Below are 23,357 nucleotides of genomic sequence, written 5' to 3' on the forward strand. Positions count from 1 at the left end.
CTCCCATTCCCCCTGCTTGTGTTCCTGCTCTTGCCATCTCTCTCTCTGTCAAACAAATAAATAAAATCTTAAAAAACAAAAAAAACAAAACAAAAAACACCAGGAGAGTGAAGGCCTGTGGGAAGGAGGGAAATGGAAGCGTCAGGGATGGAGGGAGAAAAAAAGAAAATGAGAAAAAGAAAAGAGCAGCTCCTTCCACTGCTGGACGATGAGCGGGGCATAAACCGCACCAGCTACACTGCTGTCAGAGATCGGGGCGGGGGGGGGGGGGGCGGAACAGGAGAAAGGCTGTCATCCACAGGGTGGACAGGAGCCAGAGGCTGGAGGGCAGAGGCTGGTGGAGTCGCTGGGCGGTGCAGGTGGGGAGGGCCGTGGTCAGAAGGAGAGCCGAGGAGATGGCAATAAAACCAAACCCTCAGTGTCGATTAAGGATCTGCTGTGTACCAGGCCCTGTCGGGCTCTTTCATCCTGTTTGGGATCCCAGAAACTCCGAGAAGGAAGAAGCCTTTAGAACGGGTGCTCCTCAGAATGTGGGCTGGCGTCCAAGGTGACCCCCGAAGTTTCTAACTTGGGCGCCTGGGAGGAGGATGGTGCCATTAACCAAACTAAGAAATAAGTGAGGTGGGAAACACAAAAACATGACCTGGGATCTCCCAATGCCTGACTTTGACAATCCAGATTCTAAGAAGGCATTCCTACTCAGGCAGAAGAGAAGTGATATTCACCCTGCTCCTAGTAATAATGGGTATTTTGAAAAAACAACAAAAAATTAAAGTGCTTATTGCACATTAGATACCGTGCTCGAGCTGTTTGCACCCATTAGCTCATTCACAACCCTCTAAATACTATTTTTTTAAAAAGACCCTATTTATTTATTTTAGAGAGGGAGTGACCGTGAGTGGGGGGAGGGGCAGAGAGAGAGCATCTTCAAGCAGACTCCCTGCTGAGTGCGGAGCCTGCTGCCGGGCTTGATCTAATGACCCTGAGATCATAACCTGAGCCAAAACCAAGAGTCGGACGCTCAACCAACTGGGCCACCAAGGCGCCCCTAAAATACTATTATCATCTCCACTTTACTGATTAGGAAATGAGCTCAGAGAAGTACCTGTCTCCAGTCCCAAGGTCACAGAGCTTCTGCAGACCCACATCTTCTGATTCCTTAGCCCAACCACGTATCAGATACCATGCCACAGGCTTACTTTTCATGTAATTCTCACCAGTTTCCCATGAGATAGGCTTATTCTCTTCATTTCACAAATGAGGCATGTGAGCCGCAGAGCCCTTCAATGACTGGTCCAGACTCTAATTCAGACCCAAGGGCCGTGGTCTTTTCCCATCCACAGCTGCACATCTGTCCGTACAACTCCTCAAAGTACTCCTCGTGCTACTGATTCAAACCCTGCCCGGAGGTCAGAGGAGCCGACAGAGACGTATGAACCAATTGCAGTGCATGGACCTTTTGGGAGCACAAATCGAACAAGTGGTTAGTAGAACCACCAAGACGACAGATGGGAAAACATGATGTTAAGGAATTAGTCTAGATTCTTGTGACGGGTAGTGACGTTGTGATTATGTTTTCAATAAGGGGGTCCTTTCTGAGACAGAAGTATGTCCAGATGAAATCATACAGTGATTGTCAAAGTGTGGCCCCTGGATCTGCAGCACCGGTATCATCTGGGAACTTGTCAGAAACACAGATTCTCAGTCCCACCCCAGACCCGCTGAATCAGAAACCCAGGCTGGGGTCCAGCAATCTGTGTTTGAACAAGCCCTCTAGGGGGTTTCGATGTTCAGTCAAGGTTGAGAACCACTGAAAGAATGTTGAGTCTTGAATTTGTTTCAAACCAGCCCAGGGAAGGGGTGATGAGTTGGTGAGGGTGTAGAAGAAGAAGCAAGGTTGGGCATGAGTTGCTGATTGTCAAAGCTGGGAGATGGGTACACAGGGGTTCATTCTAACTATACTCTTTTTTTTTTTTTTAAGATTATTTATTTATTTATTTGAGAGAGAGACAGAGAGTGTGAGATAGAGAGAGAGTACAAGCAGGGGGAGCAGCAGAGAAGGGGAGAAGCAGACTCCCCACTGAGCAGGGAGCCTGATGAGGGGCTCCATCCCAGGACCCTGAGATCATGACCCAAGCCGAAGGCAGACGCTTAACCCACTGAGCCACCCAGGTGCCCGTATTCTCTGCTTTATACCTGTTTGGAAGCTTTCCCTAGCACAAAATTTTCAAAATCTGACTGTGTTTTGCAGTGACCCCCCCACCCCCGGCTGCTCTCTCCTTGCTCCTCTTGGTCCTTTTTCTCCAGCTCTCCTCCACCTGGAACGTTCCCTCCTGGCTTCAGCAATGGCAGCTCCTCTTATTCTCCTTATTTGCCTCGAGTTTTCCAAATTTTTGAGGCTCTCTCTGCTCTTGCCTTGTCTCCTTGTCCTCCCTGCTGATGTTTTTAAATGACCGATCTCTCATCTGTTGTCGTTTCTCTCCTACTTGGCTCACTCTTTGTGTTTGCAGAACCGGGTTTCTCAGAGGCACGGACCAGGACCGCCGGTCATCCAAGACCTTTTCTCTGCACTTGCCACTTGGGATCTTTCTGCTGCTTTTGTTGGCACTATTGACTCTTCCTTGGGTAGTGTGACAAAGAACCACAGGCTCAACATGGCATCACTGAGGCCAAGTCTCGAAACAGGGACTTAACACCTAACCTAACTGTAGTTTCAACCTCTCCTAGAAAGGTAGTCTTCAGCGGTCAGTCAGGGAGATTCTGGTCAGCACCCAAGAGGCAATCTGTCCCGTGGGTCCTCTCCATCCACCGCCCCCCCACCTCCATCCATCCAAGGGAAGATGAAATACTCTGCAGAATGAGACCCCGCCCTATCCCCTAAGGGAAAGTGCCCTTGCCTGGACTGATCCTTTCTTTTGCTAATAACCTCTTTGTCCCACCCTTTTTCCTATAAAAACCTTCCATTTGGTACAACTCCTCGGGGAGCTCCCTTCCATTTGCAAGATGGGATGCTGCCTGATTCTTGAATCGCTTAATGAAGCCACTTAGATCTTCAAATTTGCTCAGGTGAATTTTTGTTCTTCAACACTAGTCTATTGCTTCTTTCATTTTAAAAAAGAAGGGCACCGGGGTGGCTCAGTCGGTTAAGCATCTGCCTTCAGCTCAGGTCATGATCCCAGGGTCTTGGGAACGAGCCCCGAATCGGGCTCACTGGGGAGCCTGCTTCTCCCTCTCCCTCTACCCCTCCCCCGTGCTTGTACTCTCCCTCTCTCTTTCAAATAAATAAATAAAATATTTTTAAAAAGAAAAAAGAAAACATTTGCCTCTTTCAATGTTTTTAAAATTTAACTTGTGTGACTTTCAATTTGTAACAGATTTGTTTAAAAAAAAAAAAACCACTTCAACAATGCAGAAGTGTAACAAGTAAAACTATCACCTTGTTTCTTGGGACACTGTTGTCACAGTTTTTACTTCCTACTGCCCTAGCTAATCCCTCCTCCGGGTCTGAGTTCCTCCCTCCTCTCTTCCTGCCTTAGGTTCCCCAGGACAGCCCTTCATCTATGGAACTGGAAGACCACAGCCCATTGCTTCTACAGACTGAAAGATGGAGAAAGTTCAAGGGGGAGGAAGAAGTGAAATAGAGAGGAGGAGAGCAAAAGCAGAACCAGTGAGTGGGAGGAGGGTGGTTGGCAGCCTAGAAGTGGGACAAGGAATAAAATATCTGTCCTGGATGTCTGGCTCTGATGATACCCCAAACTTTTCCCTTCATTGAGTGTCCTTAGCTCTTGGTCTTGGCTCTTGGGCTCTTTTAGGAGCTCTGAGGCCCAGAAGCTTCTTTAGAGGGCCTATCGATGAAACACTGAGCACCATGTGAACTTAGAATGAAGACTCATTGTCATGCACTATGGCTGTTCCTGCCCTGGGCTGTGAACTTGGACCCCTCCTTGTGGGCTCACTTCTCAGAGGCAAGTGCTATGTATATAATCACTTCCCCTTGTCCCCAAAGCCATCAGCCACTGACTTACAGACAATCTACCCACTGTCATATTTATCTGATTCCCTTGATTTATATCTTTGTTGCTCTTCTAGGAATTTCTTGATCTTCTTGAGGAAGTCCCTCAAGAAACTTGACTCCCTGTTTTAAATCGCTGGTATTCCCAGGTTTCATGACTTCTTGAAACTTGTCTTAGGATGTTGTCAATGCAGGGGCGCCTGGGTGGCTCGGTCAGTTGAGCGTCTGACTCTTGGTTTCAGCTCAGGTCCTGATCTCAGGGTCATGAGCCTGAGCCCCGCATTGGGCTCCACGCTTAGCACAGAGTCTGCTTAAGACTCTCCCTCTCTCTCTTCCCCTCCCTCTTGCTTGCTCTGTCTCTAAAATAAATAAATCTGAAAAAAAAAAATGTTGATGTAAAAATTATTAAGATCATGTAGAAATGTAGGAAAGTGCTATGATCCAATGCTAGGTTTTTATTAAAAAGTTGTGTCCACAATATGGTATATTTATTTGATAGTAACTGGATAAATATTTTTTTGTTGTCATGGACAAGAACTTGAAAATGGAACGTGCAAGAAGTTATTGTCAGCTAGGATAGATTAGTGGGCAATTTTCTTTCCTTTTATGAATTCCCTCTAAATAATTTTGTTTATAAAAATCATTTGGCCAAGATGTTTCCCTGTTCCAGTTCAATGTTGAGAGTTCTGTTTCCAGTCTTGGCGGGCCTGCTTTGTCCAGCATCAGACTCTGCTGAATCTTCACAGAATCATCATGTTGCTCATGCCCCAGGTGGAAGACCACAGAGTTATCTTTGACTTCCCTGAGCTTCGCCTTTAGTCTGGACAATGGCTACAAGTTAGCACTGTTCCTTCCATAACTTTTCTCTGCCTTCTTCCCCATTTCCTTCTGCGGGCAGCTAGTTATAGACCTATTGTGATGGCATTTCTTTTATTCACGATCTCTCAATTGATTTCTTTCCTTTGAATTGTGTTCACATGGTTTTTCTCTCAGAGGTGTAATGACCTCCAAGATCCTTCTTATCACAGATCAGATGCCTTCACTATAAACAAACAACTCTACAGTTGCAAGCATCGATATACTTTGTAATTACGGCGTATGGAGTCCTCCCTAAATATCTCAAAAGAATCTTACAAATTCTCACTGGAACGAAATGGCACAGTCTCTGTAATAAAAATGGAATGACTGAGGTATCTGAGATATTTCCCTTTCCTGTGCCCCACCCCCAAGCGAAACAGAATTTGAAGGAAGAGACCACGTTTCTGGGTTCTAATTTTCTAATTCTCTGAACATCCTTTAAGGACTCTCTCTGTCTCTTGCCATCATTTCTACCATCCATGAAATCCTGTTGAGTAGAGAAAACACAGATATGCCTATCAAAATCAACTTTTGCAAGGGCCCCTGGGTGGCTCGGCCAGTTAAGGGTCTGACAGTTGGTTTTGGCTCAGGTCATGATCTCGGGGGTCAGGGGATCGAGCCCTGAGTCGGGTTCCATGCTCAGTGGGGAGTCTGCTTGTCCCTTTCTCTCCCCCTCTGCCCCTCCCTCTGCTCTCTTTCTCAAATAAATAAATAAAATCTTTGGAAAAAAACTAACTTTTGCATATCAGTGTTAAAAAACTGAAATGCAGATGTAAGTAATCTAGTTATAATTTATTCCACTGCGAAGTGAACCTCAAACTCTTTTTTTTTGCCTAGCTCACCCTTTTATTATAACAGAGGGTAACTTCAGGAACAGATGGAAGAACGGCACAGGGCGAGGTCTGTGGTAGGGGCGCCATGCCTCTCCAGGGCCCACTGTCCCCACATCTCCATGCGCTCACCAACCCGTAAGTTCTCCAAACCCTGTCCCTTTGGGTTTTTTATGGAGGCTTCATTACATGGGCATGATTGATGAAATCATTGGTGATTGGTGATTGATTCAACCTCCAGCCCCTCTCCTCTCCCCTGAGCCCCAAACTCTTCATTTCAAGGATGGGGGATGGGGTGGGCATAAAGAAGTTAGCTCCTTAGGTAAGACTTCTTTACTCTGTGCGCTCAGCATGCCGCCTCTCCTCGGGGAAGTTCACTGGCTGCGCTGTCCTGGATGAGAGAACTAGGAAGCCTTGGCTGCCTATCCACTCTCCTGGCCACTGGGGACACTTGAGCCCTTTTTCGGGGCTTGAGAGGGAGCTGGATCCTTGTCAGGGCTGGCCTCTGGCCAGAGAAGCAATTCAATTAGAAGGGTCTGTAAGGAAGCTCCCCGGCCCCCACCTGTCCATGCCATGAAACCAGCCATGTTAACTGCACCAGGGTCCCAGCCTACTGAGCTCTCTGTCAGGCATTGGGGCCGAAAGAAGATGGGCTGCTTGCCAGTTTTCTTTGAAAGGAACGGAAATGAAGGATCAGGTTATCAATTCCTGCAATTGTACAGAACAAGAGTATCTAAGCAAAGGGAAATTACCAGCTTATTCTAATAGCATGCGGTATCTCTGAGCTCAGGAATACCTCCCAGCTCCAAGATTCTAGTGATCAGGCATTTTCTGTCATAAAGTACTTCTGAGTCTACTTGATTAAAAGGCATTATTGCCTCAGTAGGAAGACTGGTTTGTTAGGACAAAAGTGACATTCTTTGAGAGGCCGATGTGTAGAATTAGGGGAAAAGAGATGTCTGGAAATCATCATTCATTCTTCTCTTAGGGTTCATGAAAGCTGGTGTGGTTGCCCAAACGAGGGAAGTCGGTGGGGTTGCCTAAACTAGAAACTACGGGTGAAACCGTCCCCCTTCAGCCATTTGAGGCCTTCCTACAGCAGAGAACTACCATTAATATTGTGCTCATTATGTGCCCCTGGGCTAAGTTCTTTACAGGCCACGCTTATTATATTTATTCCTCCCTATTGCTCTTTGGGGGGTATACTTACTCTATGGCCCTCATCTCTTTAAAAAGGAAAATAGGAAATTGAAACTCAGAGAGGTTAAGTGACTTGCCCAATTTACCATGAGTAGTGAGTGGTGGAGCTGACTTTCAAAACCCAGGTTCATGTGATGCCAAACTCTTTCCCCTGTGTCACTGGGCCTTCCTAACCGCAGGCGGAAATTGTCAGAATTGGTATCAGGAGTATCACTTTAGGTTGGCACCATGCGCTTGCTGGGATGTGCTCTATGACTGTCCTCTGGTTTGAAGGACAGGGGTGAGAGAGGACAGTGCTTCACACTGAGAACAAGAAGAATACGATCTGGACCAAACCCCTGAGGTTAGAGAAGAGTGGATCCAACCAGCAGGGGTGAAAGGAGATGTGAGAAAACTTACGCTCTTGTAGTCTAATTATATCTCTTAAACAGTCTCTTGTCAGCTGACCATGGTTTTCAGAATAGTTTACCTGGAAAGAGGAAACATATTGCACCAACATTTATTTTCACTTAAAATGCTAACTTAACTTAGTCCCTGTGCATAGAATTTTAAATTATTGTCATTTCTTTATTAATCATGAAGAGGGCTTTATAGAAACCCTGATGATGAGCCACGATTCCGCACTCGACAGAAGCAATCGCTACAGGAGTCGGTGGACAAGTAGTTGGACCAGAGTCACAAGCTGCCACAGTAACTGGTGGCACGGGCTGAATGGGATCTTACAGTCAGTCCCTTGGTGGAATCCAGTTTTCATTTTCTTCGATTAGTAAACCAAGGCTGAGATCAAAACAACCTTTGTTTCGAGCCTTCTCTCAGGAATATCTTGTGTATGTCAAGTACTTTTATTTGGTTTTCCAAAGCACTTCCACATCTATGGTCTCATCCCACACTCACAGCCCAGTGGGGGGTTAGACATTCTTATTTCGACTTAGCGATCCAGAAGCCGAGGCCGATGCAGGCCAGGAGATTTGCTATAGGCCTAGAGCTCGTTCCTGGCAGAGCTGAGTTCAGCATTCTTTCCTGCAGGTCACTCTGCCCTCCAGCTGATCCTGCCTGAAAGCGAGCAGGGTAGCCAGGGCTCACACACAGGCTGTGACTCCAGGCCGTGGCTCCACGAGCAAAGTAGCGGATGTGGATAAAGCTACAAAAGTGACTATATTTTCAAAGACCTAGACATTTGCACTAGGATCAAAGGGTCCATGCGAGACCGCAGTCACTACCCAGTCAAAGGAAATCCCTTGGCTTTTTCCTTCCTTCTTCCTCTCCTTCCCTTTCCTTCCTCCTTCCCTCCCTCTCTCTCTCTCTCTCCCTCTGCTTTCCTCCATACCCCCTTTCCTTGGTCAAAGCAGAGCTCACTGATATAACAAGGAACTATGTAGTCGGGCTCATATTCTCATTGGCTGGAGAACTGTGTCGAATCAGAGCTCTGTGGTCTCAGGTTCCTTGTCCCACATTTTGGCAGATGTGCTCGGCATTGATCAGAGGGCAGGGGCTCTCAGTCACCCCATGGGGACTGGGGAGGAGGACACAGCAGCGTCCCATGCTGAGCATTATTTCGTTGTCGGAATTGCCACACTGTGCCCCTCATCAACAAATAAATGATCATAACATCTAGAAAACTGGAGAATCCCCATCTCAGCAGGATCCAGAAGTAGAACATCCCCATCTAAAGAATTTGCTAGGATAGCTGTGAAAAGGGCCCCTCCTGGGCTGTGGCGACAGAGAATCATCTGGTTGAGGATTCAGTCTCTGCCACTCAAAAAGCCTCACTCAAGGAAAGGGTTTAGCTTTTTCAAGCCTCAGATTCGTGATCTGTAAAATGGCAAACCTAACACCCACCCCACAGGTTGTTGTAAGAATAAAGTGCCATGCACATTGTCAGGCAAACAGTAGGTACTCAGTAAATGTTAGTTCTCCTCCGACCAGTCCTTTCTTTAGCCGTAAAAAGGTGCGTTCCCAACTGAGTGACACTGTTTGAAGGGTTAACTCTTACCCTGAGAAATCAAAGTCTCTACACTAACACCATTATGCCTGAGAGGCCAATGATTAGGTTGTGTGTGGGCAAGTGGGGCCAGCTTTGAGAAAGAAGAGCCCGGTATTAGCTGTGCATTTCAGAGGTCTTATGAAGTCACAGAATCTAATTCTTACATGGGTGATGTCTCCCTTCATCGCCCCAGGACAGAGTGGATCCCTTCTGGTTATACATCAACCTTGCATCACACTTAATCCAATCTTAATTATATGGTTGTTCATGAGACCGTTTTATATCTACACACTCTCCAAGAGCAAGGACGAAGCCTAGCACAGTGCCTGGCACACAGAGCGTGAAGGAATGAACAGCAAAGTTTCCACTTGCCTTATCTCATTTCATCCAGATCTCAATTCTGTTAGTGACCCAGGGGCCGGGATGACAACCTGCACTTTACAAATGAGGAAACTGAAGTTTCAAGAGGTCGTACCACTGTCAAGGCCATTCGGTAAGTAGTGGTGGGGCAGGCACTTCGGCCCAGAACTCCGGACACCAAATCTCTGGCTCCTTTCCTCCACGCTCCTCTGCCCTTTGACTCATCGGCCTTGCCCCCTTGTCGATTCTGATGGTGAGACACCGTACAAGAGCTCCTCTCCCTGGAGCCTTCTGTCTGGGCATGTCATTTGGTGGCCAGTTGCCACATTGTGAGTGCTGAAGGTCCCTTTTCCACCTTAACCCATTGAGTAATGGCTTAGTTATTGGCTGGCGAGCACCCCATCTGATGATGGCCAAGCGAGCCCAGACGTGTCCAGTTACGCAGGCCTCAGGAAGCCTCTGGCAGGGAAGATTCCCAGAGTTGGGAACTTAACCTGGTTAGGTTTGTGCTGTTTTTTTTTGAGGGGCGAAGGGGTGCTTGACATTTGGCTTCAGTACTTTAGAAGGTTGGTCATTCCATCCATTCCTGTTTGCTTTTCCACCCTTCTGATCCCCTAAAATTAAAAAAAAAAAAAATCACTCAAAGCACTTAGGGCAATTGAATCTCAGTTTATACCCTCAATTCTCTTTTAATTGCTATCCGTTCTTTACTAATTAACCACATCTCTGATCCAGACAAGCAGTAAACATCCCAACCCTCTCCTATATCTCCATCATACCCAGTTCACAATCTTGCCTTACTGATCTATTAAATCCATCCCTTTTTTTACCCCCCCCCCCATCTCTGGGGATCCTTGGAGAACACTTAGACATGCATGTTCCAGGACAAATTGAACTTAATGTTTAGCCAGACATAATGGGAAAACACCTGAACTGAGAGTAACCAAATGTGTGTACGTGGCCCAGTTTCCCTGTATCTAGTTGTGAGCTGTGGGATGAGTGATTTCATCTGCATGGGTTCAGTCTGTGCATCTCCGAGGCCGCAGGGGCTCTTCCCTACCTCTTGTGTCCTTCAAGTACATTTCATCTTCTAAAGCCCTTGATGACAAATCAGAGACAGGAATGCCTTAAGAGCCCCAAGTAAACTGCTCACTCACTGCTCTGGAGCTTATTCAAGGTTTTTTATCAAGAGTTGCAGGCAGAAAAGGTCATCCTTAAGCCTGCTGTGGCCTGGAAGTGCTGGTGACAAGATTGTCTTTGTAACTACTTCCTTAAAAAGACTTCAGAGCTCTTTATTAATGCAAACAATCGCTGAGCTGAGAGGGACAGAACAGTAGCACCCCTTTTAATGTGGGTGGCATGTGCTTCCTGGTGACTCTCAGCACAGAAGCTGCTCAATCCCTCCAAAACCTGCTTGGACAAGTGGCTTCCCTGGTCGCTGAGGCCGGCCTGAGAGTCCACACAGGCTGAGTCAGCACAGACCTGAGAGATGTGGGCTGGTCGGGCTGTCAGGCTGTGGTGGCCAACAGAATAGGGCAGGATGGGTCAAGTCGCAAAATCAGGGGTCATGTACCAGGGCTGGGTGAGTGCCCTTCATCAGACCATGTGGTCCGAGCAATGTCTATAGGCAGCAAGAAGCTAAGAGACTAGGCAAGGTCACAGAGCAGGAAGGAAACCGAGCCCAGCGTGGGGAGCAGAACAGACACTGGGAGGCCCAGGGAAGCCAGAAGCACAAATGACAAGCACAATGGGAACAGCAAGTGGCAGTAACAGCAGGAGAAAGAGTTATCGAGTATTGGAGGCAGCAGGTTAATAAAATCTTTAACAAGTGAACATGGACTAACTACAAAGGGGGATCAGAGCCACATGTATATGACTAGATGTACGCATATACGTACTTAAAAGAATACACATATGTGTGGGGCGCCTGGGTGGCTCAGCGTCTGCCTTCGGCTCAGGTCATGGTCCCAGGGTCCTGGGATCAAGTCCCACATCGGGCTTCCTAGTCGGTGGGAAGCCTGCTTCTCCCTCTCCCACTCCCCCTGCTTGTGTTCCCTCTCTCGCTGTGTCTCTCTCTGTCAAATAAATAAATAAGATCTTAAAAAAAAAAAAAAAAGAATACACATATGTGTGAAAAGTGGGCAGAAATGAGCAACAGGTGATGATAACATGCACTGGAAGCCGAACCCAGGACACAATGCAAAACGCCTAGTACAGCGCCTGACACATAGTAGGTAATCAATAATACGCCTTTTTCTTCCACGGCCAAGCCACGGAAGGGCTACCGCTCCCCCCAGCTTCCGAGAGAACGGACTGACACTGTGAAGCAGCTTACGTGTTACTAGGGCAAGTCTAATTGCTTCGGAAAGCTGTTCACCGTGTACCCTGCTGCGCTATTTAGCTATTCTAAATGAATTTCTTTGTGTCCAAATGAAAAAGCAAGACCTTCTCAGGCTGCACTGTCCAATCGGCCGCGATTCGGAGTTGAACGCAACCTCTGGGCTCTCCTTTCCAGTCCCTAACGTGTGCCCGGCACACGACGAGGGGGGCCCCTGAAGGAGGCACTGGCCCACACGGCGTTATACTTAGGGGGCTTCTCAGTAAGGGCTGCGACAGCCCGGGGCAGTGGCCCTGGAGCCGGTCCCTAGGTCACCCTCCCCGGTGGGGCCGGCGATAGGCGGCTCGCCCCGACCCCTGCCCGCCGCTCCCACGGAGAGACCGGGCTTCCCAGGCGAGCGCTGCGGCCGCCGAGCGCGGCTAAAGTCAGGCTACCACTCACCTCGCAACCGAGGCGCCAGACCTGCTGTGGGCAGGGCGTTCTCCCCCGCGCACGATGACATCATGTGCTTGGGGCTGAGTCGCTCTATAAGAGCGGCCCGCCACGGGCCGGGCGCCCGAAGAGCAGACGCGCTCGCACTGCCGGGCTGCGCGCACGCGGTCCCCAGCGCGGGAGCAGAGGCAGCGGGAGCCCCCGCCCCCCACCCCCGGCGGCGCCGCCGCCCCGCCCCCGCCGCGCGCGATGCCCCGCAGCCTGCACGCCGCCGCCGTCCTCCTGCTCCTCTGCTTAAAGGAACAGCCGGCCGGCCCAGCCCCGCTCAACGGTAAAGTGTCCGCCCGCTCTTTCCTCAGTCCCCAGCGCGCAGCCACACCGGGCCGGAGGATTGCCTGCGGGGCTCGCTAATGCTAAAGCAAAGTCCTTTTGGCGGGGAGCATACTCTCCAATGGCGTATTTTTAGACACTTTGGAAAAGGCGTTTTGGAAAATTCTTTTGCCTTTGGAATGCACGACCTGTTGCGATGGGGGGGAAGCACGTGTCTTCGGATTAAAACATGCTCGTGTGTTCTTGGAGCTCTCCCCAGCTCTGGAGGGGTGGGTGGCTTGGGAACTTGCCAAGGGGTGGGGGAGGGAGAAGGGGAACCAGGATTTAAAATGCTGTGCCCCGATCCGCGATCCACGTGCAGATGGTCGAGGAGTCAATGTGGCGTCGGAGCCGCCTGGTTAGCAGGAAGGGTTTGCAATGCCCCAGCTGCAGCACCTTCCCGCAGTGGTGGATGCTTTTCTTTGGAGGAGAGGCTCTTTACCATTAAGTTTTACCTCCAAGTCAAAGGGATGATGCATCCTATTCTTAATCACTGTTTTTCTCCAGAAGGGCTCTACTATCTTGAACGTGTGTGTGCACTCGAAAGAGCATACACACCTCACTTCTGAGTGTAATTAGGGCTTTTAACCCCGAAAGGCTGGAGGCTGAGGGTGCCCAAGGGGATGGCAGGAGGAGGTGTGGGGACCTTGGGTCAAGGCAGTGAGTTTGGGTGCGCAGCCAAGGTCAAGGTTAGTTAATCCTTAGGAGCAAGGAGAGGATGACAAGCTTTTGCCTGCCTCTCCAGCTGCTGGCTGAGCACTTTTCTGGGGGTAGATAGTGAGTTTTGTGGAAACTTCCCCAGTAACTGATGGTAGCTCCTGCCCTTGACAGAGTGTGTTCTAAGTTGTAGGGACATTTGTAGGTGCTATCGGTCCTGGACCGAGGTTAGGCTGAAATATTTGTAGGACGGCTGAAAGTGACTATGATGGCTGGAAATGGATCCTCCCTTGCTAGACAGTGGTGTGGGAAATTGATCCTGCTCTGTAGCCTGAAGACTCAGAGCCTCCTTCTCTGCTGGAGGTCACACTGTGTCGGTGGGGCTGGGTAGGAGGGAGGTGGGGGAGCTGGCCTGTCACAGCGTTGGCGTTGCTCTTAACTCAAATCCACTGGCTGGTAAGATATGCTTGGTATTATTTCCCTCGTCTGGTCCAGAAGAAATAGAAGGTTGGGGGACGCCCGGGTGGCTCAGTTCGTTAAACACCGGACTCTTGATCTCAGCTCAGGTCTTGATCTCCTGGGTGTGAGTTCAAGCCCCACGTTGGGCTCCATGCTGGGCATGGACCCTATTAAAAAAAAAAAATGGTGGAAGAAAGGGGTTACATGAAAGTGGAAATTAATTTTTAAAACTGCAGACTTTGACACGTATTCCCCTTTTGAGAAAGCTGCACCGGGACCTGAAGTTTTGCGAGAAATCTCCCTTGTAGTTCCAAGCTGCTCTGAGACAGGAGAGAAACAGCCATTCATTGGCTCCTTCCAGAAAGCCTGTTACTCCCCTCACTCTGGGGCAGCCCCTCCTCCCTTCCCTCTCTTCCCCTGCCATCCCTGCCCTCCCCTCCCTCTCCTCCCTCTCTCCCTAGCCCCTGCCCTTGCCCCTGCCCTTTTGCCTCCCTTTCCCTCCTCCTTTGCCTTCCTTCTCTCCCCATTTTCCAGGTCGGGGTGGGGGAGCTTGCAGTCAAAAAGCCACTTTCACCCCCACACTGAGTAGCCAGCCTGCCTACCCCTAGAGTCCAAGAACACAGTTTTTATTCTGTTATTCCTCATGTAGGTTTCTTGACTGTTTAACTGCCTCAGGGGACAAGGTCAAAGCCAAAGTCACCGAGATGTAGAGTGTCAGTATTAACACAGGGTGGGGAGTGGAGGGGGGTTAAACTAGGTAATGAGGTCAAAGTGTGGTCTACCCTCCTCCCGGAACATTTAAACTCCCAGCATTTGGCACTGGTGAATGTCTGGGGGAAAAAAATGACTGGAGTGGGGAAGGAGGGAGCATAAAAAGATGAGGTCACGTGTCTTCTGGAGAAAACCTTTGAATGCTGAGTTGCTGTGGGGAACATTTCAATGATTTCTCGCAGAGTCTGCTCTGCCTGAACCTGGTATGGAGAGCTGAGCAGTCTCTGGCAATGACGGTTACTCAGAGAAGGTTCTAGCACCCAGACCAGGAAGCAGGCAGGGCCCTGAACCCCTGGCCTGGATCCTCATCTGTCCCACTTCCTCAGTGAGCACGCCGGGCATTCTCCCCGCCTGGTACAGAGTAGGCCTGCAGGTTCTAACAGGCATCGAGCTGGGCCTCCCAGGTCTCCCACACAGAAGAGGAAAAAGGGCCCTCCTGGAAAAGCCTGCTCCCTGAGGAAACCTCCAAGGTGTAGGTAGCCGCAGGGGTCTTGGCCCGGCCTGCCTCCTGCGTGTGGTCAGGACTCCTGCCCTAACCAGGAGGCGGGGAACCATGAGGCGCCACATCCAAATAACACACACACACACACACACACACACACACACACACACACGTCCCTTCAGAAAGTCTTCCTCGGGTCAGTTCTGAGCTGAAGAGGGACCAGGCTGGGCCCCGACCTTCATCAGATGACCCCCCCAACATTCAGACCACCCTCCCCTTCCTTCTACGGTGCTGCTTCTCCCCAGCTTCCAGCTCCCGAGTCCTTCCGGACACTGTCATTTATACCCAAAGCACCAGGGCCTGAGGACCAGGCGGGCTTGCCTGGAGAGAGGAAGGCAGGGAAGTTCACTGTGGATGCTGCTGCTTTTTAAGAACGCGTCCCCGGTTCTGTGTCACCACCAGAGGTCTCAGTCCCCCATGTCCACTCTGTGACACTGGCCCCTGAGCTGCCCGCAGTATTTCCTGGATGCCTCATCTAAGGATGAGCTTCGACCATAGGGAGGACCTCAGCTTAGCAAGCTTTGGTGGGGAGAGCTCAGAAGAGGTGGAATATGAAAGGCTATGATTTGATTTGGGGGCAGGTGCAATTAAAGTCCTGGCCAAGGCAGGACTGCTGAGAGGCTGCAGCTGTTTTTCTGGTGGTCTCCAGGATCACGGGAGTGTCCATCTCTCCGGGTTAGCTGTGAGGATGAACTCCCCCATCTCTCCAGGTTAGCTGTGAGGATGAACTCCCCCATTACTCACGAACGTCTGTGTGCTGAGCTTCCAAGTGCTCTGCCCAGCTACCTGGCAATGATCTGGTTTCTTCTAGCTCTGAAATCCAGAACTGGATTTCAATAGCGAAGCCCTCAGACAAAACCCCTGAAGAGGTTTGAGGTCCCTGTAGCTTGGTTCCAAGGCAATGCCTTCTTTGTTCCTTTCCATTGTCGTTTCGGGAAATGCGCTGGCAGTCCACTCGGGGCTTACGCACAGGTTTGGGTCTGCATGTCTTCAGCTAATTGCTAATTCCCGGGAGGTTAATCTTGGGACTCTTAACTCCTGTGGGGTCCATAGCAGGTTTTAGGGGTTCTGCGGGCCTCCTGAAATTAATTGTACATGAAATTTTGTGTGTCCAAGCCTATGGACATTTTTATGGGGAAGAGGTCTGTAAGTACTCATTAGATATTCTAAGGTGTCTGAACACCAGCCCCCCTCGCTCCTTGAGATTGAGAAGGAGACTCGAAGATTTCCCAAGTTTGCTGGAGGTACTGGTCAATGTGGAGAGACACGGGGCGCCTGGGTGGCTCAGTCGTTAAGCGTCTGCCTTCGGCTCAGGTCATGATCCCGGGGTCCTAGGATCGAGCCCCGCATCGGGCTCCCTGCTCAGCGGGGAGCCTGCTTCTCCCTCTCCCACTCCCCCTGCTTATGTTCTCTCTCGTGCTGTGTCTCTCTCTGTCAAATAAATAAATAAAATCTTTAAAAAAAAAAAAATGTGGAGAGACACTTCCTAGCAGGCGCTGATCTTCCACTTCATGCAGGGGACTGTCACTGCCTTACATATAAAACAAGGTGATAGGCTGCCGGTGGTGCGCAGAGACCTCACCGCTTCTCTTCCAGGGAGGGAGGACAGTAATAACACCTCAACCTAAACAAATCATGGAGGAACCCTGCAGGCCTATTTTACTGAGATGTGGAGATACTACCCGGATTGAAAAAGGCTTCAAAGTGCTCTAGGGACCAGGAAAATAGCGAGGGGTGTCAGGGGACTGATATTTTATTAAAAAGCCTTGTAGAACCATCTGACACTTTAAACCATGTACAAGTGTAACTAGATACAATTACCATTTTGAAAATTAAAAACCAAATTCATTAAAAGCACTGAGGCAAAGAAAGGAACCAGAACAACAACAGAAAACCATGGGATTAAACTAGCTTTTCAAAAGCAGCAAAATTCTCTTTTTGCTTTTAAAAATCACCGTTGCCTTGAGTAGGAAATGCTCGGTTGCCGTGAAGGGTGCAGGTTGCTGGTCAGTTGGGTTTTGCTGCAAATCAGCTCCCTAGAGAGAACGGGGCCGTGAGAGCCTTCCTCTTCCGACTGTACCCTGTGGGCCCCGCATCGTGATGGCACCAAGAGAAGCCAGGAGAGGCACTTGGGATGTGAAGAGTCCCTCTCCCTGGATGTGTCCCCTGGGGCACCCCGAGTCTCAGGGTCTCTGTGTCCTTCTGGAGGTGAAGAGGGAGGGTGTCAGGCAGGGTACCAAGCGTGCAACTCTGTAACATTTCTTTTTCCAAAATATGTTTGGATGTAGGAACGGGGGACTTCTGTGCGTGAAGGGTGTGCAGTGGGAGGTGGTAGGTGACTTTCATGATATTCCTGGCAGAACCTCTCCTACCCCTTCTCTCCCCCCACCCCCGGAATTCTAACTCGGGGGAGGGCGGCAGCTTCCTCAAAGAAAAGCTTTCCTTTTGAGCGGAGTTTTCTCCTCTTTACGCACTGATGTGAATGGCTCTCCAGGGTGTGTTGTTCGGTGGGAAAAAGCAAGAGGCCTACCAGTGTTTCCAGTATGCTGACATCTGTGTTGCAGAAATGGGGAGAAAGAATGTGATTACATATGCGCGTGTAGTCCCTGTGAAAATGTTCCCAGCAGCTCATAAAACTGGCTTTCTCTCTCCTGGAAGCCGGGAGATCGGGTGGGAGGAAGAGCTTTCATTGTGTACCCTTTGGGAGCTTTTGGGTTTTGAGCCTTGTGAATTTCTTTTACGTCTTCAGAAAATAAAATTTGGCTTCTCTAGGATCTGGGAGGCTTCTAATGAAGAAGCCGCCTCCGTGGTCCGTGAGCCCCTGCACCCACTCGCGGCCCCGCGCCTCCCCCGGCGGCTCTGGGAAGCGGCCGACCTGACCCAGACTCTGACAACGTCCCGCCGTCTGGGCATCCGCCTCCCGCCTCCTTTCCGACCTCACCCATGTCAAAATCCAATCTGTAGCGTTTTCTCTCACTTGCTTAAGCTCCGTTGTACTTACTTTGCTTTGTTTTGTTCTTTGCAGGATCCAAGTGGAGCTATTTTGGTAAGTAGAGATCTTAAATCCTTTTTTAAAAAAAAAAGATTTATTTACTTTAGAGAGAGTGAGCGCGGGGGGCGGTGGAGGGGAGAGAGAGAGAGAATCTTAAGCAGACTCTGCGCCGAGCACACGCCTGACATGGGGCTCGATCTCATGACCCTGAGATCATGACTTGAGCCGAAATCAGGAGTCGGATGTCTAACCAACTGCGCCACCCAGGCGCCCCTTAATACTTTTTGGAGGAGATGGCTGTATTTAATGAAAAAGCCAGAAACACCATGATCTGTGGAGGTTATCGTGGGGGTTGAGAAGAAGGACTCTGGTATCATTAAGGGAGCACAAAGGCTTCTCTAAAGAACCGTTCCGCATGGGCTGCAGGCCGTACTTTCTCCAAGCACAGGAGCCTGCTCTGTGCACTCAAACTATGAATCCTAGCATTCCGGTTTCCAGATTCCTGCAAGGATTTCTGCCAGACCTCCCAGGTGAATGTGCCTCGGTTACCTCCAGACTGCAAGGGCCTTGGGTGGGAGAGAGACCTTCTCCTCCATAGGACATTTATTCTACAATAAACAAAGCATAAAGGGCTCCTTTCTGGAAGTTTGGCTCAGACCCCAGAATTTAAGCTGTCCGCGTGTCTAGAATTAACGTCTTGTTGCCATGTTCGTAAGCATGCGGAGTTCAGAGGTGGTGATGGCCCATCCTTACTGAGAGGGATGCCTGCCCCGTGCGTGAGAAGGGAGAGGGATGTCAAGTATGCAGTGGGGTTTCCGGGGGATTGACAAGAATGACATTAGCCATCTCTGGCAGGCCTGCGAGATAAGCAGCTTGAAATCAGCTCAGCCAGTGTGTGAAATGGACTGGAAATTTGGTCATCAGCTGGGGTGGGAACGGGAGGCCGAGTGCCAGGTCCACGGACAAGTGCGAGAATGTTAATAATGTCTTGTGAGGGACAGTCAGGAGCACTGGACAAGATAGATTGTTCTGGAAAGAGGAGGCTGGAACTGGCCTCCCTGGCACGGGAGGAGGGGTGACAGGCAGAGGATTTGATCACCACAGCGGAAGCAGAATCCACAGCAAGGTCTGAGTTAGATTTGCAAAAGCTAGCCTTTGGCTGTTTGTTAGCCCGGGAGGCATAGAAAAGTCACTGAGTTAACTCGCCAGCCACCTACAGGCCAAGGTCTCCTGGCTCCGGCGTTGCATGGCTCCATCATTATGTACTTTCTTGTGCAAGACACGCTGCTAAATGGGTGAGTAATTAGAAGTGGAGGCTGTGCTCTGTAGCTGGGAGTACTTACAGCTCCCAATTCAAAGCTGAATAGAGAATGGCAGATAATGAATAAATGGTTCAGTGCTCTGAGGGTTCCGCGGAAAGAGAGTGCTAGGGCTGGATGGTCAAGGAAGGTGCCCTGGAGGGGGAGGGCTTTCACCTGGACCTTGGAGGGTGGAGAGGATTCAGTGGGGGTAGGAAGGAAGTGCTGTTGGCTAAGATGATGATGGCGTCACATGAGCGGAGACAAGAAACAACAAGATGGTATTTGGGGCGGCAACATCTACAGAAAGAGTTCCAGGGGAGTGATTAACTCTTAAGGTCAGGGGGCGCCTGGGTGGCTCAGTCGTTAAGCGTCTGCCATCAGCTCAGGTCATGATCCCAGAGTCCTGGGATCGAGCCCCGCATCGGGCTCCCTGCTCGGCGGGGAGCCTGCTTCTCCCTCTCCCACTCCCCCTGCTTGTGTTCCTGCTCTGTGTCTCTCTCTATCAAATAAATAAAATCTTTAAAAAAAAAAAAACTCTTAAGGTCAGAAACAGAGGTTGTATCGAGCAGGGGAGACATGGAGGGGCAGGCTGGACCCTTCTCATTTTGTCCCAGAGATGGAGGGGCAGGGCAGGGAGTAATCTGTGTTTTAGGGAGAGTCACGTGGTGGTGGGGGCTGGAGAGGGAAGGATGGGGGGCAGGAAGGTGTCTGGCCTTTGCAGAATTCCTATTTGAGGTCTTCACATCCAGCTTGGGGATGGCAGTCAGAGGGAAGGAGAGGCCAGGCAAATGACTCGACCCAGGAAGACTGAGCAGAGTCTGGGCCTCAGGGCTCCTCGGGAGGGAGGCTCGCCGTGTGCGGGGTGACGGGAGCAGCGCGGAAGCATTTCTTCCTGACCTCTAGCTCTGGCCAGCTCTCCCTCCCCCTTGCCCTGCACCCCCCGAGCAGTGCTCTGCTGAGGAAGCAGAGGGCAGAGTCTAATGGTGCGTGACATGCATGGGCTGAACGCAGAGACAAATCTGGCTTTTGATGAGTACACGGAGTGCACATGATGTGGGGTCAGCCCTCAGTGCGGGCCGATGAAGGAGGACGGATGCAGGCTGGCCAGGGAGGCGGACAGGTCCAGGCCGGCAGCTGGCACCCGTGGTCAGAGTCACCCGGGGAAACAGAGGGCCTGGCATGGGTGCTACGGGGGAAATGGTTTCCAAGCCATGAGGGCTGCACTGAATGAGGCAAGTCCAACCAAATGCCACGTGTTGGTTTTCCCAGGGTGCAGACCTCAGCTACTTTGCACGTAGATGCTGCTGAGTCATCCTGATCCAGGGGCCTCCTGCGGCCTGGAACACAGGGTAGGACTTCTAGAAGCACATGGAAAGAGAACCCTACCCCCACTCCCCCTCCACAAAGTCACCAGGCTGACCTCCCTGCTGGCCCGCCTGGAGACAGGAGGACCATCTGATGGCCAAGCTGGGGCCCGCCCTGCCCCTGTGCACCCCTCCGGGGTGGCTGAAGCAGCAGCTGGAGGCGTGCTGGGGTTAGAATTGCTGAGCAGGCCCTTCCCACCGGAAATCAGTCCCAAATCAATCCTGCTGAGCCCCAGCAGCTCTGCCAACTCTGAGCCGGGGGGCAGTTGCAAGTCAGGTTGCCCTGTGAGCGAATGATCAACTCCAGCTTGCTGAAGTGAATCTCTGCCGTTAGAAGTCAAGGTAGCAGGTGCCCTCGTGCAATGGGGGTGGCGGGAAGGAGGTGCGAGGTGGGGGCTGGTCATGTTTAGTTCCTTGGTGTGGGGGCTGTGTTCAGATGGTGAGGAGTCATCAAGCTGTTCACTGACGATGCACTGTTCTGTATGTGTATTATACGCAATAAAAGAGTTAACAAATTCCAGCTGGCTGGGAGAGTCATCCTTACCCTGGAAGTTTTTTGGCCCTTTCCCACAAAAACCAAAAAAAAAGAAAAAACACAAAAAACCCTTAATATGTTCAAAACAACAGAGCAACCAAAAAGAATGACTGTGTTGGAACCAAGGACCTAAGAGCACGTCATGTGAGCAGAGAGTGGGCCCCGCGCTCCAGCCCCGAGCACACTTGACATTGCTTCGGTGCTCCCCAGATGTGAGCTCGCTCAGACACAGAAACCACTGTCTGCTAGAGATCTGGGAGGAATCAGATAAGCCTTCAAAAGAGATGGGATGTAAGCTCCTGGAGGGGGTGGGCGTCCCACCTCTCCTAGAGTCCAGGGCCCTCCGGGCCAGCCCCTCCATCCCGGCGCAGGGAACTCTGGTGTGATGGTGGCTTGGCCTGGGGATGCGGGAGAGCGGGCTGCAGCCCCTCACCGGCCCTCCTGCCCAGCTTCTCTGCCGTGGTTGGAAGGCCCTGGGCTCTGGCAGGACTCCCTGGGACCCAGGCACTGCCCCTGCATTCCTCGGGCTGCTCTCTCTCCTTCGTCCCAGACCAGAGATTCCCTGGCTTAAAGGATTTCCTTTAAGAATCAGGAAAGGATCCTCCACGGGGGCAAACCTGTCTGGTTCTCTAGGCTCCCGCCTCTACCCACCTTCGGTCCCGAATCTGCTGGAATATTAGGTTGCCGCAAACTTTCCCTGGCATGTGACGTCCTTCCCAGACCCTTCCCAAACTCTAAGAATGAGATGCGAAACGTGGAGGGAGGCTGGCGGAAAATCTCCCTGCTTTCTATTCTGTAGTTGGGATAAAGGCGCCGTGTGGCCTCACACTCAAATGCAGCATGGAGAGCAGACTCAGAGCTCAAGGGCCAACTTAAGACTGCAGTGAGGGAACACGTGCAATTAAAAGGCTGATTTAATTACGAACGGGTCTTGTCTTTACCCAAGGTAGAGAGGCTCAGCCAACTCCAAACACCCCCATGACCTCTCCCCCGGTCCAGCTGCCGTCCTGAGGATGAATGGGAAGAGGCACAAAGCACTCTGAGGAGAGAGGCGAGAAAAGGCTAGAACATGTTTTTCATACCGGGGAGCTGAATCCCTCTCCCTGTGCGTTGGGGATTTCCCTTGAGGCCAGCAATCCAGCCCACTATCATTTCTGCAATCTGTGCTGTAGTTCCAGTTACTTCTAATTGCAGTTGTGACATCCAGGGTCTGTTAGGACGTGGTATGGTCCACCCACTCAGAATTATTTCTCAGCTCTTCTGAGTTGCAGAATTGAGCTTTGTGTGTTCTGGGGGCACCTCGGCCTGCATTTCAGTGTTTGCAGCTGGGCGCACCAGCTGGGTGAAACAACAGGGAAGCTAGGATTAGTTCCTAGAGGCAGGTGTAGGGGCAGGGGAGTGGGGGGAGGCAGAAGTGGACAGTGTGCAGAGCCCAGAACCAGGCGGACCTCCATGAATATCTGCGAGGCCACTTTCTGGCTGAATGGCCTTAGGAGAGTAACTTAACCTCTCCCCTCTGAACATCAGGGTTTCCAGCTACCAAATGGGAGTAAGAGCATCTGCCTCTGTGGTTCTCAGAATGCGGGCCTCGGATCAGCAGCATCAGGGTCCCCTGGGACTCAGGATGCCCTAGAAGTGAAACAGGTGGAAGGAGGCTGGGAAGAAAAGCCCAATCCCTTCACTCCTGTTCTTTAGCAGTCACAAAGGCACCCTGTTTCGTCTTGTTAGAAATGCAAAGTCTTGGGCCCATCCCAGATCTAACTACAAATCAAAAGCTCTGGGGCTGCCCTCCCCGCCCCCCCAAGCCTACCAGGGGGTTCTGATGCTCCTGGCTGAGAAGCACCGGCCTGCTTTAGGGAGGGTTAAGTAAAACAATGTAGGCACGGAGTAAGCACCTAATACAGCTCATCACCGTTTTCTTTCCCTCCACCTCCCAGGCTGGGATTATATTAGCTAATATGTGGGGAAATGCCTCGTAAACTCTGTAGCACCAAACAAACGTGAGCTGTGTTAGAAAGGGCTGGCTTCTTCATGCTTTGCTGAATTACCTGAGTTTTTAATAGCAAGGAGGTTACTGAACAAATAGGACATTTCCTTTGTGAGAAAGAAAGGGATTAAACAAAAAAACACAGACTCCTCATAGGCCAGAATGTTCTTTCTAGCCGTGTCCTTCAGGGCAGGGTGGGGTCAGACCTTATCTCCCTCGTGCTTGCCAGGCCTCTAGGGACCAGTTTCCGAGGCATCCTCAGCCTCCTGGCTCAGGCCCTGGGGAACCTCAAGGCTGATCCTTGATTTAGGGTGCCAGGGTGGAGGCCTGAACCTGGGAAGAAATCTGAGGCTGGGCTGTTAGGATTCAGAGCTAAGTAAGCCGAGCCCCAGGCAGGAACCCTCAC

General features: G+C 50.7%; 2 protein-coding genes across 6 annotated transcripts in view; one reads left to right on the forward strand and one right to left on the reverse strand.

Annotated features, from left to right (window-relative positions):
• The window catches only part of APH1B (aph-1B gamma-secretase subunit), a 162,964-nt gene that overhangs the window by 46,160 nt on the left and 93,447 nt on the right, over nt 1–23,357 (reverse strand). Inside the window, exons 7-9 of one of the 3 annotated variants that reach the window (XR_013450450.1) lie at nt 9,257–9,858; nt 7,300–7,369; nt 1,218–1,456 (exon numbers count right to left, since the gene is read on the reverse strand). The gene's annotated coding sequence lies outside the window, so the exon portion shown is untranslated. Of the gene's footprint in view, nt 1–1,217; nt 1,457–7,299; nt 7,370–7,392; nt 9,859–23,357 lie in introns of those variants that run through there. The other 2 variants (XR_013450449.1, XM_036081151.2) reach the window with 2 other exon arrangements.
• CA12 (carbonic anhydrase 12) overlaps nt 12,130–23,357 on the forward strand; it is a 54,554-nt gene continuing 43,326 nt past the window's right edge. For 2 of the 3 annotated variants that reach the window (XM_036081145.2, XM_036081146.2), the window contains exons 1-2: nt 12,131–12,345; nt 17,798–17,818. In XM_036081145.2, coding sequence (XP_035937038.1) covers nt 12,264–12,345; nt 17,798–17,818 — 103 coding nt within the window. In that variant the 5' untranslated portion in view covers nt 12,131–12,263. Of the gene's footprint in view, nt 12,346–17,797; nt 17,819–23,357 lie in introns of all 3 variants that reach the window. The other variant, XM_036081147.2, reaches the window with a different exon arrangement.

The sequence above is a fragment of the Halichoerus grypus genome, chromosome 8, assembly GCF_964656455.1.
Source record: "Halichoerus grypus chromosome 8, mHalGry1.hap1.1, whole genome shotgun sequence".
NCBI classification, from domain to species: domain Eukaryota; kingdom Metazoa; phylum Chordata; class Mammalia; order Carnivora; family Phocidae; genus Halichoerus; species Halichoerus grypus.